Source organism: Mirounga leonina, unplaced genomic scaffold (assembly GCF_011800145.1).
Source record: "Mirounga leonina isolate KUSES-001 unplaced genomic scaffold, KU_Mleo_1.0 Mir_154, whole genome shotgun sequence".
NCBI lineage: Eukaryota > Metazoa > Chordata > Mammalia > Carnivora > Phocidae > Mirounga > Mirounga leonina.
This window is the reverse complement of record NW_023270389.1, coordinates 2,437,009-2,451,275: the sequence shown is the minus strand read 5'-3', so window position 1 is coordinate 2,451,275 and position 14,267 is coordinate 2,437,009. Positions and strand designations below refer to the sequence as shown.

At 65.4% G+C, this 14,267-nt stretch overlaps 1 protein-coding gene across 1 annotated transcript in view; it reads left to right on the top strand.

Moving 5' to 3' along the window:
• Positions 1-13,338, top strand: part of ARHGEF11 (Rho guanine nucleotide exchange factor 11) — a 49,503-nt gene extending 36,165 nt beyond the window's left edge. The window contains exons 23-42 of the mRNA XM_035009873.1: positions 287-413; positions 2,724-2,903; positions 2,999-3,046; positions 3,207-3,394; positions 3,625-3,771; positions 4,043-4,122; positions 4,228-4,353; positions 4,824-4,941; positions 5,600-5,778; positions 6,131-6,206; positions 6,319-6,486; positions 6,905-6,995; positions 7,589-7,714; positions 8,068-8,129; positions 8,895-9,113; positions 9,334-9,660; positions 10,460-10,549; positions 11,259-11,467; positions 11,683-11,872; positions 12,288-13,338. Of these exons, the coding sequence (XP_034865764.1) occupies positions 287-413; positions 2,724-2,903; positions 2,999-3,046; positions 3,207-3,394; positions 3,625-3,771; positions 4,043-4,122; positions 4,228-4,353; positions 4,824-4,941; positions 5,600-5,778; positions 6,131-6,206; positions 6,319-6,486; positions 6,905-6,995; positions 7,589-7,714; positions 8,068-8,129; positions 8,895-9,113; positions 9,334-9,660; positions 10,460-10,549; positions 11,259-11,467; positions 11,683-11,872; positions 12,288-12,346 (2,810 nt within the window). The 3' untranslated portion in view covers positions 12,347-13,338. The remainder of the gene's footprint in view (positions 1-286; positions 414-2,723; positions 2,904-2,998; positions 3,047-3,206; positions 3,395-3,624; positions 3,772-4,042; positions 4,123-4,227; positions 4,354-4,823; positions 4,942-5,599; positions 5,779-6,130; positions 6,207-6,318; positions 6,487-6,904; positions 6,996-7,588; positions 7,715-8,067; positions 8,130-8,894; positions 9,114-9,333; positions 9,661-10,459; positions 10,550-11,258; positions 11,468-11,682; positions 11,873-12,287) is intronic.
• Positions 13,339-14,267: the final 929 nt, after the last annotated feature.

Below are 14,267 nucleotides of genomic sequence, written 5' to 3'. Positions count from 1 at the left end.
CCAGGCCAGAGGACGAGTCCCAGGAGCTAGCCCAGGCCAGAGGACGAGTCCCAGGAGCTAGCCCAGGCCAGAGGACGAGTCCCAGGAGCTAGCCCAGGCCAGAGGACGAGTCCCAGGAGCTAGTCCAGTCCAGAGGACGAGCACCGCGTCTCCGGGTCCTGTGCCCAGTCTGCTGTCATCCATGCTTGCTCATTGTTCTGTCTTCTGGGCGAGGTGGGAGTGAGGGTCCTGGGACACCATCCCTGAACAGAAAGCAGAGTACCCTTCGTTATCTTTCTGCTTCCAGTCAAACCAGGCAACGTGAGGAACATCATTCAGCACTTTGAGAACAACCAGCCGTATGATGCCCCAGAGCCTGGGACGCAGCGGCTGTCCACTGGAAGCTTCCCTGAGGACCTGCTGGAGAGCGACAGGTGAGGGGGGCCAGGTGCCACCTCCTTGAGGAGGGGAGCCCGGGCGGGGTCTGCAGCCAGTGTCGATCCCAGCTACCTCGTCCACTCCCCTAGACCGTGAGGTTCCTGCCGCAGACCTCGCAACCGCTCCCCAGCCTCCCCGCCTGGGGCTTGTCAGGAAAGGACCTGCCGTGTGCTGGCGATCAGGCCAGCGGAGGACAGAGCCCAGCCCCTGACCTCCCAGCCCAGGGACTGCTTGCCCTTAGCATTTGCTCCAGTTCACCCGGGCTACTGGGCAGCGTCTGTGCCAAGGCTAGACTAGAGCAGCTAGTCCCGACAGCATAGGTGACAAGGCCAGGAAGACCATGGGGCAGGGAGGCAGGGGGAGGTCCCAGAAATAGCGAGGTCACACAGAGACGGTCGTGGCGCCTGTGAGGAAGAGCGCTGGAGATGGGGTTCTGCTGTCTCAGAGCAAACCGCTCTTCTCCTCTCAAGAACGAGAGGGGTCTGCAAGCATGTTGTCCACCTTGGCCAGGTTCTAATGAGAACCCTTCTCTGGCTGGAAACGTGCTCTTGGACTTGCTCTCGACTGTGGTGGGACAGCAATTCCGTCCTGTCTCACACTCTCCAGCCAGCTCTCAGTGAAAAACCACCTGTGGTCGGAAAGCTCCGAGCATGTACCTTCAGTCACCCTCGAGCCATAGTCCCCGTGGTCCCGCGTGTGCAGAAATAACACACGTGTGCACCCGAGCCTGAGCCCCTGAGCGGGCGCGCACCCACTCACCAGGGAGCGGCCTGGGTAGTCACCCATCTTACCTCCAAAACCATCATCACGCCGAGTCTGCCGTTCCTGCCCACACAAGGTCACTCCTGCTTGTAGTAAGCCCCTAAGCTGCATGCATGCGTGCGGGAAGACTGCCGTAGTGAGAACAGACAGAGGTTTAAGGAAGGAGGAAGGTTACGTTTGTCCTGAGCTGAGAGATTGAGTTCTAATATTAGCGAGTGAACTAAATGTATAAAGTATGTGACGTGTAGGCCTGATGTCACGGATGCATCAAACCAACGGTTATATAGACGGAACATCAACATTTTGAGAATAAGGTGAGGCCTTTTGCAAACTGGTGTTCTTGAAGTTGCCGGGTAACGACCCGGGCCCCGAGGCACTCACCAGGCTCCCGGGTCCACGGTCAGCTCGCCGGCCCTCTCGGCAGCACTGTGGGGCAGGGGTCGGCAGATGAAAGGGGCCCGCAGTTCCAGAAGGCAGTGTTCTAGGGCCTGGGGGCCAGCGGAGGGTGTGCCCCCCCGCTCCTCACCCGTGGGGACTGGGAGGCTCAGCGCGGGAGCCTCGCCGGCGGCCCGTTGGGGACACTGGGGCAGGTGCTGTAGGCAGACTCGGTCGGAGGCTGTACTGAGGAGATGAGCTGGCAGCGGGGCTTCTAACCCTCCGGACCCGGGGCGGCTGCACTTGGGTCCTGGGCAGTTCGGAGAGACGCGGTGAACGGAGACCGAGCCGTTTGGCTCATCTGCAGCAGCCTGCTGCGCTCTCCAGGCCGTCCGTGGTCCTGCCTGCAGGCCGGGATGTACGTGATGTTGGTAGGGCTGCGCGGGGAGGCGCCATCCGGGGGCAGCCAGGGTCAGGGGTGCCATCGTCACCGTGCTCATGCACTGCAGGGCGCAGACAGGAGTGGCACCGGCCATCAGCCTCTCAAGGCCCAGGGACACACGGTGGCCAGACGTGGCTGCCGGGGGCAGCCTCCTGCCCGTCAGGAGCCAGGCCCCCCCCGAGCCGGCCGGCCCCCAGGAGGGGGAGTGCAAGCCAGGAAGTGTACTGCTGGATAGGAACGGGAGACCCCACGCCGCAGCTGAAGCCAGAGCCCGGCGGCAGGTAGACTGTCCGCCGGGCCTGCCAGTGAGGAGGCCAGCACAAGCGTGAGAGGGAGGCCCCTACGCCTCCCTGGTAGGAAGTCCTATAAAAGGAGAGCAGAGTCCGCGGTGGGGGCTGACCTGCTCCGGAGCCGAGGGCGAGAGGGACTGGCCGGCACGCGGCCCAGGAGCAGGGCCTCTGGTGTCCACAGCTGTCCTGGTGGGCATCGGGTCTTTGGCGTCTGTCCACAGCACACGTCTGGTCTGTTGGTCCCGGATTTCACTTTCCTGATGGGTCACGGGGAGGATGAGAGGCTGAGCAGAGGCAGGAGATTGTAGGGCAGTGGCGGGAGTTGTCCCTGGGAAGTTCGGCCCCTGCAGGGGCGGGGGGAGAACCCCTGAGTCAGGGCAGCAGACCATAGCCGTCCAGGCTGCCAGACCCCAGGGTGTCTTGCCCTGCTCCCCCAGCTCCCGCTCAGAGATCCGCCTGGGCCGCTCTGAGAGCCTGAAGGGCCGGGAAGAGATGAAGCGGTCCCGGAAGGCAGAGAACGTGCCCCGCTCTCGCAGTGATGTGGACATGGATGCGGCCGCGGAGGCCGCCCGCCTCCACCAGTCAGCCTCATCCTCTGCCTCCAGTCTCTCCACCAGGTGGGGGGGCTCGGGCAGCCGGGGGGGGGCTCGGGCAGCTGTGGGGCCTCAGGGCCGAGGGGCAGCGGGTGCTGAGAGCTGACTTCTCTCCACAGGTCTCTGGAGAACCCAACCCCTCCTTTCACCCCCAAAATGGGCCGCAGGTGAGTGAGGCGCCCCAGCTGCACTCCCACCCCCGAGCGGCTGGTGGGGCATGCATCTCGTCTCCACAGCCGCTGGTTTCCCACGGGCACGGGGCAGGCGGGGAGCACAAACCCCTCGTGTGCGTCCTTCCTCCTCATGAAGCTGCCCCCTTTCCCCCAGGAGCATTGAGTCCCCCAGCCTGAGCTTCTGCACAGACGCCCTCCTCCCCCACCTCCTAGAGGATGACCTGGGCCAGCTGTCGGACCTGGAGCCAGAGCTGGACGCCCAGAACTGGCAGCACACGGTGGGCAAGGACGTGGTGGCCGGGCTAAGCCAGAGGGAGATTGACCGGCAGGAAGTCATTAACGGTGAGGGTGTGCACCTCGCACTCGGCGGGGAGTAAGTCGGGCGGCGCCGGGGGGACGGGACCAGGTCGGCATCACCGTTCCTGCCCTGGGGGTGACGACGTTGCCGGACCTTCAGACACCAGCGCTCCATTGCCTCAGAAGTGAGGTGGTTTGGGGTGACGATCGTCACTTCGGATACCTGCTGACCTCCCCTGCTTTGTCCTCCTCCCATCCTGCAACACCGTGCTCAGAGCTGTTCGTGACGGAAGCCTCCCACCTGCGCACGCTCCGGGTCCTCGACCTGATCTTCTACCAGCGGATGAAGAAGGAGAACCTGATGCCCCGGGATGAGCTGGCCCGGCTCTTCCCCAACCTGCCCGAGCTCATTGAGATCCACAGTGAGGGGCCCATCCTCCCCGCCCACTGTCCCCCCACACACACTCTGGCTAGCTTTCAGGTCTCTGTCCCCGGTCCGCCCCCATGCCAGGGCCTCCCTGAGCAGACGACCCTCACCAGCTCTCCCTGGCCCGGAAACCAGCATTCCCCGCCCAGACCCTTCCCCGCCCCCCGCCCTCCAGCCCTGCTGCCATGAGCTCCCCTCTCTGGTCGTGGAGGGCCCGGCAGGCGCAGCTCCACCTCAGGCTTCCGTGTCCCTTCTCTCTGCCCCAGATTCCTGGTGCGAGGCCATGAGAAAGCTCCGGGAGGAGGGCCCCATTATCAAAGACATCGGTGATCTCATGCTGGCTCGGGTACGCTGGGAGGAGACGGGTCCCCTTTCCCATGGCGGCAGGAGTGGTGGAGGACGGCATGGGGGGTAGGGGGGCGACGCCTGGGCGGTGTCCCTTGTGCCACAGTTCGACGGCCCCGCCCGGGAGGAGCTCCAGCAGGTGGCTGCCCAGTTCTGCTCCTACCAGTCCATCGCCCTGGGGCTCATCAAGACCAAGCAGCGCAAGGAGAGCCGCTTCCAGCTCTTCATGCAGGTACGGCCGCGGCCTGGAGGGTGAGCCGGGGTCACCGGGGACCTCCTGGATTGCCCTCCTGGCCCCCCTGGGGCGGGCGCGCTGGCCTCTCCTCCACCCTGGGGGGCGGCCCAGCGCCTCCGCACCCACCCACTGCCCCAGAAACCCTGGACTGTGCCCACTCTCGAGACAGACCGCTGCTCCCTGAAAGGAGCCCCAATTCGCAGTCAGAAGGCCCCGTTCACCTCCTAGTACCCGTGGGCCTGTAGGCGGATGTCCGCCTCCTCATCCGTAAGATGGGCGCAGCAGCTGCTCAGTGGTGTCTGTCTGGCCACGTCCCTTCCTTGGGTTCTCTCCCTGCCCTCATCCACCTTGCCCTAAATATTTAAGGAGTTGCCCTCTGGGGTCAGGACCCACTTGGGATTTTCGCTTCCCTCCGGGCCCCGCGCCCACCGGCCAGCTCCTGACCAGGTTGACCGCTCTCCGTCCAGGAGGCCGAGAGCCACCCTCAGTGCCGGCGGCTGCAACTCAGAGACCTAATCATCTCGGAGATACAGCGGCTCACCAAGTACCCCCTGCTGCTGGAGAGCGTCCTCAAGCACACGGACGGTAGGGCGCGGGGGGCACGGCCCCACTCAGACCCCGCTCTAGCACTGACCTTCTCTGGTCTTCGGGGTCTTCGTCCTGGCCTTGTTAGGGTCAGTCTCAAAGAAAGTGATTGTACCCGGGCTTTGAGGAAGACAAGGTGTCTGGCCGTGGGAGGAGGGAAGGGCCGCTCCAGCCTGTGTGTGGCCCCGGGGCAGATCTGATGGAAGCATCCAGGTGCACGCAGGGACTCCCCTGTGACCGTGGTCCCACACCGGGGCCAAGGTGCATTCAGTGCCCGTCCATCCCCCTGCTGGACACCGCCTCTGTGCGGTGCCCAAAAGTACAGCCCCCTGGGGTCCTGAGCATGCCTCCGTGCCCTCGCATTTGGGGCGTTGGCTTTCGGGTATGGAGTGGCACCCCAGAGACTGTCATTGCCCCTGGGCCTCCCCTGTGTCCCTGGGGCTGGTTGTGGTCCAGACGGCAATTCGCAAGAGCTGCCGGTGTCTTCAGAGAGCAGCGGTCTGGAACCGAGGACCCTCAGTGACAGGGACCCTTCCGTTCGAGGTCCTCAATTAGGCCAAGGCGGCGGTCCTGTGCCCATGCCTGCCGGCTTGCCAGGCAGAGCGGGTTCCAACAGGCTTCTCAGGAGCCCCGACCGCCACCTCTGCCCCATCGGCAGGTGGCACCTCTGAGCACGAGAAGCTCTGCCGGGCGCGGGACCAGTGCCGGGAAATCCTCAAGTATGTGAACGAAGCAGTGAAGCAGACGGAGAACCAACACCGACTGGAGAGCTACCAGAAACGCCTGGACACCACGTCCCTGGAGAGGGCCAGCAACCCCCTGGCGGCCGAGTTCAAGGTGGGAGGCCCAGCACGGCCAGCCCCCCACACCCACTTGGGGCACCCCTGGGAGCAGAGCCGGGGCCTGGAGGGACTCGGAGCAGGTGGCATGGGCTGGTCTGGGATGGGGTGCCCCGGTGGGACCCCACGCACACCCGGGCAGACAGCCCCACCGGCGGGACTGGACGCTGGGACCTGAGGTGCTGGGGAGAGGATAAGACGGGGTCGGGTGCGGGAGAGGCCCGGTGGGAGCGTCAGAGCAAAGTCCGCCTCCTGTTGGCCGCTGGCCCCCAGCTCGTCCGCCGGGCGTCTGGCGCCTAGACGGTTCTCACATGCGGTTGAATGGATGGACGGATGGTGTCTCCCTACAGAGCCTGGACCTTACAGCCAGAAGGATGGTCCACGAGGGGCCCCTGACCTGGAGGATCAGCAAGGATAAGAGCTTGGGTAGGTGTGCGGGAACTGGGGCGCACACCCAGGGGGCCACGGGGGGGGCAGACTGCCCGACGGCCTCTGGCCCTGCGTGGCCTGGGGGCTCCTGACGGCGCGCCCCCCGCAGACCTCCACGTGCTGCTGCTGGAGGACCTCCTGGTGCTGCTGCAGAAGCAGGACGAGAAGCTGCTACTCAAATGCCACAGCAAAACGGCCGCGGGCTCCTCGGACAGCAAGCAGACCTTCAGCCCCGTGCTCAAGCTCAACGCCGTGCTCATCCGCTCCGTGGCCACAGGTGCCCGCGGGGCGGGGGGGCAGCCCGGGGGCCACGCTCCCCGCTCCCTCGCGGACCCCCTGTGCCGGAGGATGTGGCCCGGGATGGGGGGGCAGCCCGGAGGACAGAGGCAGGAAAGGGCCTTGGGCTCACTGTCTTCGTCTCTCCCTCGGGCCGATGCCTGCCCTGCCTCCGGGGGTTGTGGGCCGTGATGGGCTTCGAAGCCCCCGGCCCTCCCGCCCTCCCTGTTAGGAGCAGAGGGAGGGGGGCGGCTGTGAAGGGGACACGCGAGTGCCGTCCCAGCAGTGAGTCCCGCGTGGTCCGCTGACCCGGTGCGGGTCCTGCCGCGGTCCTCGTCCCGAGTGGAGGGTCAGGGTCCGGGGCTGCTGTCGGCCTCTGCCGCCGCCCGCTCTGACCCTCCCCGTTCCTCCCCACACAGACAAGCGGGCCTTCTTCATCATCTGCACCTCGAAGCTGGGCCCCCCCCAGATCTACGAGCTGGTGGCACTGACGTCGTCAGACAAGAACACGTGAGAATTGAGGGGCCACGCGTAGCTGCCATCCCCTTGGGGCCAGGGCGGTGTGTATGAGCGATGCACCGTGAGCGGGGCGCGGGCCGGCGGGGACAGGGCAGGTGCAGGGGGCTCCGGGCCGCCGTCGTTGCCCGAGTCCAGAGCCACCAGTGCTCCTTGCTCTTCTCGCTTCTTCCCGCTCCCTGCCCTTGGGGTCCCCCTTCCCCTCCAGGCTTCCTCCGTCCACGTGCTCCTGGCGGACTCCCGCCTCCAGGGCCGCCACCCACCCACCCCGTGTCCCCTCGGCGGCCGATGGGGGGGCGTGACTCGGCACAGACTGGTTGAGTCACACGGTGTCTCAGGGTCAGGACTCCTCTGTGGCGCGTGGGTCTTGCTGCCTCTCGGCCTCGTGTGGAGGAGGCGAGCAGCTAGACCGTGCCTCGGCCAGAGCACAGCATTGGGCCGGCGTTCCGTGGCACGTGGCGGCCAGCCCCGCACCACCACGGGAGCCGCCGGGCGGTGTGGGGAGGGTGCCTACAGGCAGCTGGCGGCGGGGGGCACGCCCCGCCTCGTTCTCACCACCAGCCCTCTCTGCTCCTGCCGAGCCACAGATGGATGGAGCTCTTGGAGGAGGCCGTGCGGAACGCCACCCGGCACCCGGGAGCTGCCCCCACGCTCGCCCATCCCCCACCCCCGGGTGCCCAGGAGCCCACACACCAGAGCCCCACACCCAGCAGGTGCTCACCGCGGGCCCCGGTCGTCCCCACTGCAGGCCACCTCTTTGCTGCCTCTGAGCCCTTCACCCCCCTGTCCTCTGTCCCGTGTGCTCACCCCCAGCTGGCTGTCCTGGAGACCACGCCTGAGGTGGGGTGCGGGGTATACCGTCGGGACCAGGAGAAGCTGGCCGGCATCCACCCTCCCCCCCAGGTTGCCGACCGACGGCAGGTGCCGAAGCCTCACACCTCCCTTTACAGACCTGCCTTCGCTGCCCATTCTGACGCAGGAGGCCAGGGAGCATCCGAGACCTCGCCCCTCCTGGCTGGCAGAGTCAGAACCCCGGCGGGTGACCTCTGGTGGTTTTTTCCCTCAGGGTCCGGCTGGATGGCTCAGAAGTATTCCACAGTGAACCAGAGCCCGGGGAGCTGCCCGGAGGTACATCCCCTTAACTGTCTTTGCGGGAACCCCCTGGTCCAGTGTCGGTAGAACAGGTCGGGAGGTGATGGGAGAGGCCGTCAGGGCCAGAAGTGTGAGGCTTGGATAAGAACAGAGAAGTGAGTGAGAAAAGGGGGTCCAGGAGGGAAAGGAGAGCGGACCTGAGCGAGTGTAGACGAGCTCGCTTGGATGGAGGTTCCGACCCTGGCTCTCTGGGGACAGGTATTTGGCCGTGGAGGGAGAAGCGCAGTGGAGTGGAGTCCAGGGGCCCCTGCTTCCTGCAGCTGAGCGTTTCCGTGGAGAATGACATGCCTGTGGGACACCGTCCCTGGGATGGGGCTGGGGGGGGGCGAGGGGTCCCACACAGGAATCTCACTGAGAGTTTCTTCGGGGAAGAACGTAGAACCCTGGGTTTAGAGAGAAATCTCCTGGCGGGCTCCGCGTCTGGGTCCCTTTTCTGCCCCCTCCGGTCTGTGCCTTCTCTGGCTCTCCGTCAGCATTGTAAACAGCACTGCCCACCCGTGTTTCTCAGAGAGCTCCCTGAGTGTCTCCTGACCAGAATTTAAGCTCCACGTGGGCGGGGATCCTTGTTTCATTTCTGGTGTATGCCAAGAGCCTGGGACGGTGTCTGGCCATAGTAGGTGCTCAGTAAACATGCGTGGAATGAATCAGTCAGGGTTCCAGCCCCTCGAATCCAGAGCCGGGCATGGGGTCCGCCCCCATGTGCCTTCCCTCCCCTGCCTTACGCTGCCCTCTCATCCACAGCGGGCACTGGGCCCCAGCCGAGGGCCAAGGGGAAGCACCCGGCCCTGCTGGAGGATCCCGAGCAGGAGGGCAGCCTAGAGGAGGAGCTGGGTGCCCTGCCTCACCCCTCCGCAGCCCTGGGTGGAGAGAGCAGGGGCGGCCGGACGAGAGACCCCATCCTCCTGCCCCTCGCAGTCCCTCTGTTCCTGGACGGGCTCGCCGACTCAGCCCTGGAAGACGGTGAGTGCCTGCCGGCCCAACGGCCCCGGTGTGCTGGCCAACACCTGCAGCCCCCACCTGCCAGAGGGCTCTCCCTGCACCCTCTTGAGGAGACCCTTGTGACCCCCTGTCCCCACCACCAGCTCCGCCCTGTGACGTTGGGAGTCGGCGGGGGGAGCAGCACCCCCGTGCCGGCCCCGGGCCCCGTGCCAGGGAAGCCAGCATCCTCTTTCCCCTCCAGTGGAGAGCCTGCGGCACCTGATCCTGTGCAGCCTGCTGCCGGGTCACCGCCCAGAAGCACAGCCCGCCGGGGAGCCCGAGGACGACCTCACCCCTACACCGTCTCTCGTGAGCAGCACCTGTCACCCCGCGGGCCCCGGCTCCCCGCGGCACGCCCCCCCTGGGGGTGAAGGACCAGAGCAGGAGGACGCGGCTCTGTGCCCTCTGGAGCGGCTGCCCCCCCGGGCCAGGAATTCTGGGGTCTGGGAGTCTCCCGAGCTGGACAGGAACCCAGAGGAAGAGGCCTCAAGCACCGAGGCAGCAGGGAGTTACAAAGTCGTGAGAAAAGGTAAAGTAAATCGGCTCGTCCCGACGAGACAGGCTGACCAGGTGGAGGCGAGTCTCCCGGACGCCTCATCCTCCCGGCCGTGTGGGCAGAGGCTCGCGTCGGGGCCCGGGAGGGGACGCTGACGCCGCACAGAGGCTTTGGGGTCGGACCACCGGGCTTCAGAGCCCATCCCCTAGTGTCTGTGTGACCCTGAGCGTGACCGTAGCCCAAGGACGTCAGCACTGCCTTGCCCACTAGCGTCCTGAGGAAACCGTGTGGCTCTCCCGGGGGGGGGGTCACCTGACACGGGGCCCCGGCGGCATGGGAGGGTCACACGACCGAGCGGGGAGGGTGCGTGGCACCCGAGGTGGCCAGGGCGGCCGTGGGCAGCGTCAAAGCCCGAAGAGCCAGGAGCAGCTGGGACGGGGGCTCCAGACGGCTTTGGGCAGAGCAGTGAGCCGAGGGAGGGGGGTCCCCCAGCAGGAAGGATGGAGTGAGGCAGGTGCTCCCGGGGGGCCAGGGTGGGGTCCCGTCCTCCGCTGCACTTCTCACCCTGTCTGCCCGAGGCTCCCCCTCTCCTGGTTTCTGGGAACTGACCTTCCTTCTCTGCCCTTCGGTGAACCGGTGGACAGCTTCTCTGCAGCCCCCTGGGCGTCTTCAGTGCGACCTGTGTTCACTTTGTTGTCCCTTCTTTTTCTCCTCCTGCTGCCTTCGCCCGCCTTCCTTCCCCCCTCTTCTCCCCTGCTCCCCCTTCCCCTTCCCTGCTCTCCTGGTCTCTGCTCTCCCTGGTGGTGGCGGCGGCTGGTGGCGGCTGGTGCAGCTGAGGTGGTGGGCAGCAAGGCTGTGCCCCCAGAGAGCGGCCAGTCAGGGCCTGAGCCACCCGAAGTGGAAGGCGGAGCAGAGGCGGCTGGTAATGATCTTCCCCTTGGAGCCAGAACCAGGCCAGGGTTGGAGTGTGGGGCCTGCGGGGGGCAGAGCCAGGCTTTGGGAGTTGACCACTGCCTGCAGTCACAGGGCGTCCCCTGGGCATCCTCTGGACCCCACGAGGAGTAGCACCTGGGGACAGGGCAGAGCCCCGGGCGCTAGTCGGGACGCTAGTTGGTGCTGGGTCCTGAGACAGGGTCGGGAGGCGCAAGGGGCCCGGAGCCCCACGTCCTTGGTGTCTCCCTTCCCCTCCCGCCGTGGCTGACCCCGTGTGAGCCCAGGGGCCTGTGGGATCCTGCAGGAGACGGCGGGGGGCAGGGGGCTGTGTGGATGTTCATGGCAGAGCTTGAGATGGGGCAGATGTGAAGGAGCTCCCTGTGCTCATTTCCCCACCAGCCCCCCTCTCTACTCCTCCTTCAAGGACTGGGAGGCGCTCCCGTCTCCTTATCCTCCACCACTGAGCATTTTCCCTCCCGCGTAGGCCAAGCTGAGCAGAAGGGCCATCGAGAAGGCTTTCTGGAGGAGGAGGGCCTTTCGGGGACGGGTGGGCAGCGTGAGGCCAGCATGCGCTGAGCTTGTCCGCAGGATGGCATCCCCAGCCCCCCGGGTCGGTGTGGGAAGCACTGGGGGCACGGGAGGTGGTTCCTGCTTCCTCTGTATCCGCCTCCTGACGTCCTTCTCTTGCCCGGGGACAGGGAACTGCTTCTATGTCAGCATGCCGGCAGGACCTCCGGACTCCAGCACCGAGCCCTCCCAGCCCGACGGCCTCCCTCCCTGGCAGCTGCGGGGAGGCAGTGGAGGTCGCCGGCGCCCCAGCCGCTCCCCACCCAGCCTGGCCCTCAGGGACGTGGGCAGCATCTTCCGCACCATCGAGCAGCTCACCGTCAAACTCAACAGGCTCAAGGTGCGTGGGTGGGGCGGGGGGTTGGGGCCTCCAGCCCCTTGTCCCAAGAGCCATCGCCCCACGAGGGAGGCATGCCCTCCGGCCGGGTCTCTCCCCACAGCCGCCCTGGAGCGCAGAGCCACCCCTGGGCCCAGCGAGGGAGCGGCAGCCTGGCCCCTCCCCCAGGGCCCTGCCACACAGGGCCAAGGTCAGCCGTTCCCCTGCTGCTCTCCCAGGACATGGAGCTGGCCCACCGAGAGCTGCTCAGGTCCCTCGCGGGAGAGTCATCAGGCGGCACCACGCCTGTGGGCAGTTTCCCCACAGAGGCGGCTGGATGGACAGACAGCTCCTTGTCACCTCCCGCCAGGGAAGCCCTGGCCTCTGACTTCAGGGACAGCCGCCAGCCAGGGCCGTGCTCGGAGGACGGTGAGCGAGGCGATGTCCCCCGGGTACCCATGGGGGGCGGGCGGGGGTCCTCATCCCCCTGAGTGCAGTTCATTCACACCCTCAGCTTCAGAAAGGGATCTTCAGGGAAACCCCACAGAAGCTGCCCTAAAAATGGGAACCTTCTTTGGATTAGAACGAACCAGGGAGCTGGCGTCCCACCTAAAACCTGCTCTTAATGAGTGGGCCGGCACGCAGCCACCCAGGGGCAGGGGACAGAACCGGAGTGGGGTGTGGCACGCCCCATGAGGGACCCCGGATGGGTGCTCCAGGTGGATGCACGGGAGGAGGCGCTCTCATGAGCCCGAACGCGGGGGGGTGTTTGGGGGGCTGGGGGGGTTGGGGGTGTCCCCCCCGCCCCAGACCAGCTCCTCACTAGGCTCCTGCTGCCTCACAGGCTCCGACACCCCCCTGGAAGACAGCACGGTGCATGCAGCCTCGCCCCCAGGACTGTGACTGTCCCTCCTCCTCCTCTGGGGACGGGCCCGAGGCGGGGGCACGGGGCGTGGGAGTCCAGACCTCCTCCCTGTGGGCTGGCCGAGACCCCGGGGGCGCCCCGCGTGTCGCTTGGTCTGCTCAGGTCAAGTTTCAGTGTCTTCCCCTCTCTGCAGCCCCCCAGGCCTCTCCTGAGCATTCCGGCTGCATCTGAAAGGCCCCCCAGACACACAGGGGAAAGGAGGAGTCTCTGTGTAAATGCACTTTCTTCCTCCCTCCCTTTCTCCACAGGACCCCAGGGCTGAGGTGTGGGGTACCTCCGCCCCTGCCTTCTTTGTCACTTTGGTTTCCTATAGATATGTACGTACTGTATGTGCATCTTGCCTTGTAAATAACTTAGACCGGTTTTGTTTGTGTGCCTGGGGGGCCGGAGGTAGGTCCAAAGGGCCAGCTCGCATCTCCTAGTTAACAGGCGGCTCGGGGGTCAGGGCCCAAGGCGGGAGCCAGACCTGAGCACCCGGTCGCCCGGGAGCAGGAAGGTGTCCCGGCCCACCTGGCTTGAGAGCCCAGCCTCTGTGGCCCGAGCCGAGAGCTTCTCCCCCTGCCAGGACTTGTCCTCTTCCGGGGAGTTCCTGACCCCACCCCTGTCCACCCTTCCCCACCCTCTCCCTAGAGAAAAACCAGTGTATCAGGTACGGCCCTGAAAACTGGGCCCAGGAGGTGGGGCGGGGGTGCGAGTGCTGGAGTCCCCACGTTAACCCAGGACCATCCCCAGGGGCCACCGGCAGTATTGGCCCCTGTCCCCATGGCAGCCCCCTCCCCACGGACTGATAGAATATACACACTGTGCTAGGTGTATATATACATATATATAAATATATATATAATATATAAAATATAGAGATGGAAATGACTGTTTTCCTGTTAAAATAATGTATACTCTTGTATTTTCTTTCTCTCATGGTTAAGATTTTTTTTTTTTTTAAGAAAAGTTAAATATTCTTCAACCGTCATGGTGTGCGTGTGATTTCTGGAACTGCTCGGATAAAAGATACTGTGGTTGTTCTCAGGATTGGGTGGAAGACACAGAAGGCAGCCCCCACCCCTGACATCAAGCCCCCAGGCCCCGCTGTGGCCAGAGACCCCCCGTCCTGTGACGCGTGCTCACCGAGCCGCCGTCGGGCAGACTAGGTTACACGGCCCCACGGCCAAAGGGGAAAAGACACAGAACCCACGCCATCGAAACAGGCGGTGGACCCAGAGTTGGGGGACCTCAGCAGCTGCCTTCCATGAGCCCCAGGACTTTTTTTTTTTTTTTTAAGATTTTATTTATTTATTTGACAGAGAGAGACACAGCGAGAGAGGGAACACAAGCAGGGGGAGTGGGAGAGGGAGAAGCAGGCTTCCCGCTGAGCAGGGAGCCTGACACAGGGCTCGAACCCAGGACCCTGGGACCACGACCCGAGCCGAAGGCAGACGCCCAACGACTGAGCCACCCAGGTGCCCCCAGAGCCGCAGGACTTTAAAGACAAAACGGGGAGGGTCATGTCAGAGGCCTGGCCGGTCCTCACTGGCCTCAGCCTCCACTCCGTCCCACCAGCCCTGACGGCTCCCCCGGAAGCCATGTCCCCCAGACCTCCTGCCCCTCTGCCTTCATTGATGGACCAGGGGACAGACTCCCTTCAGCTCCATCTCGTGCTCCCTCCCAGACCTAGCACGTGCCACGTGCCAACCCCATGGGCCTAGAGTCACGGGCACTCCCCCCAGGGGCCTGCAGTGTGCTGGGGGGGGCCGACCCACGTTCCTCGGCAGCCTGGTGCTCAGAGGCACAGAGAGGCCTGAGCCCCGCAGAGCTTCGCTGAGCCCCTCTGAGCCCTGCAGAGCCTCGCTGAGCCTCGCTGAGCCCCGCAGAGCCACTGAGCCCCGCAGAGCCCCGCAGAGC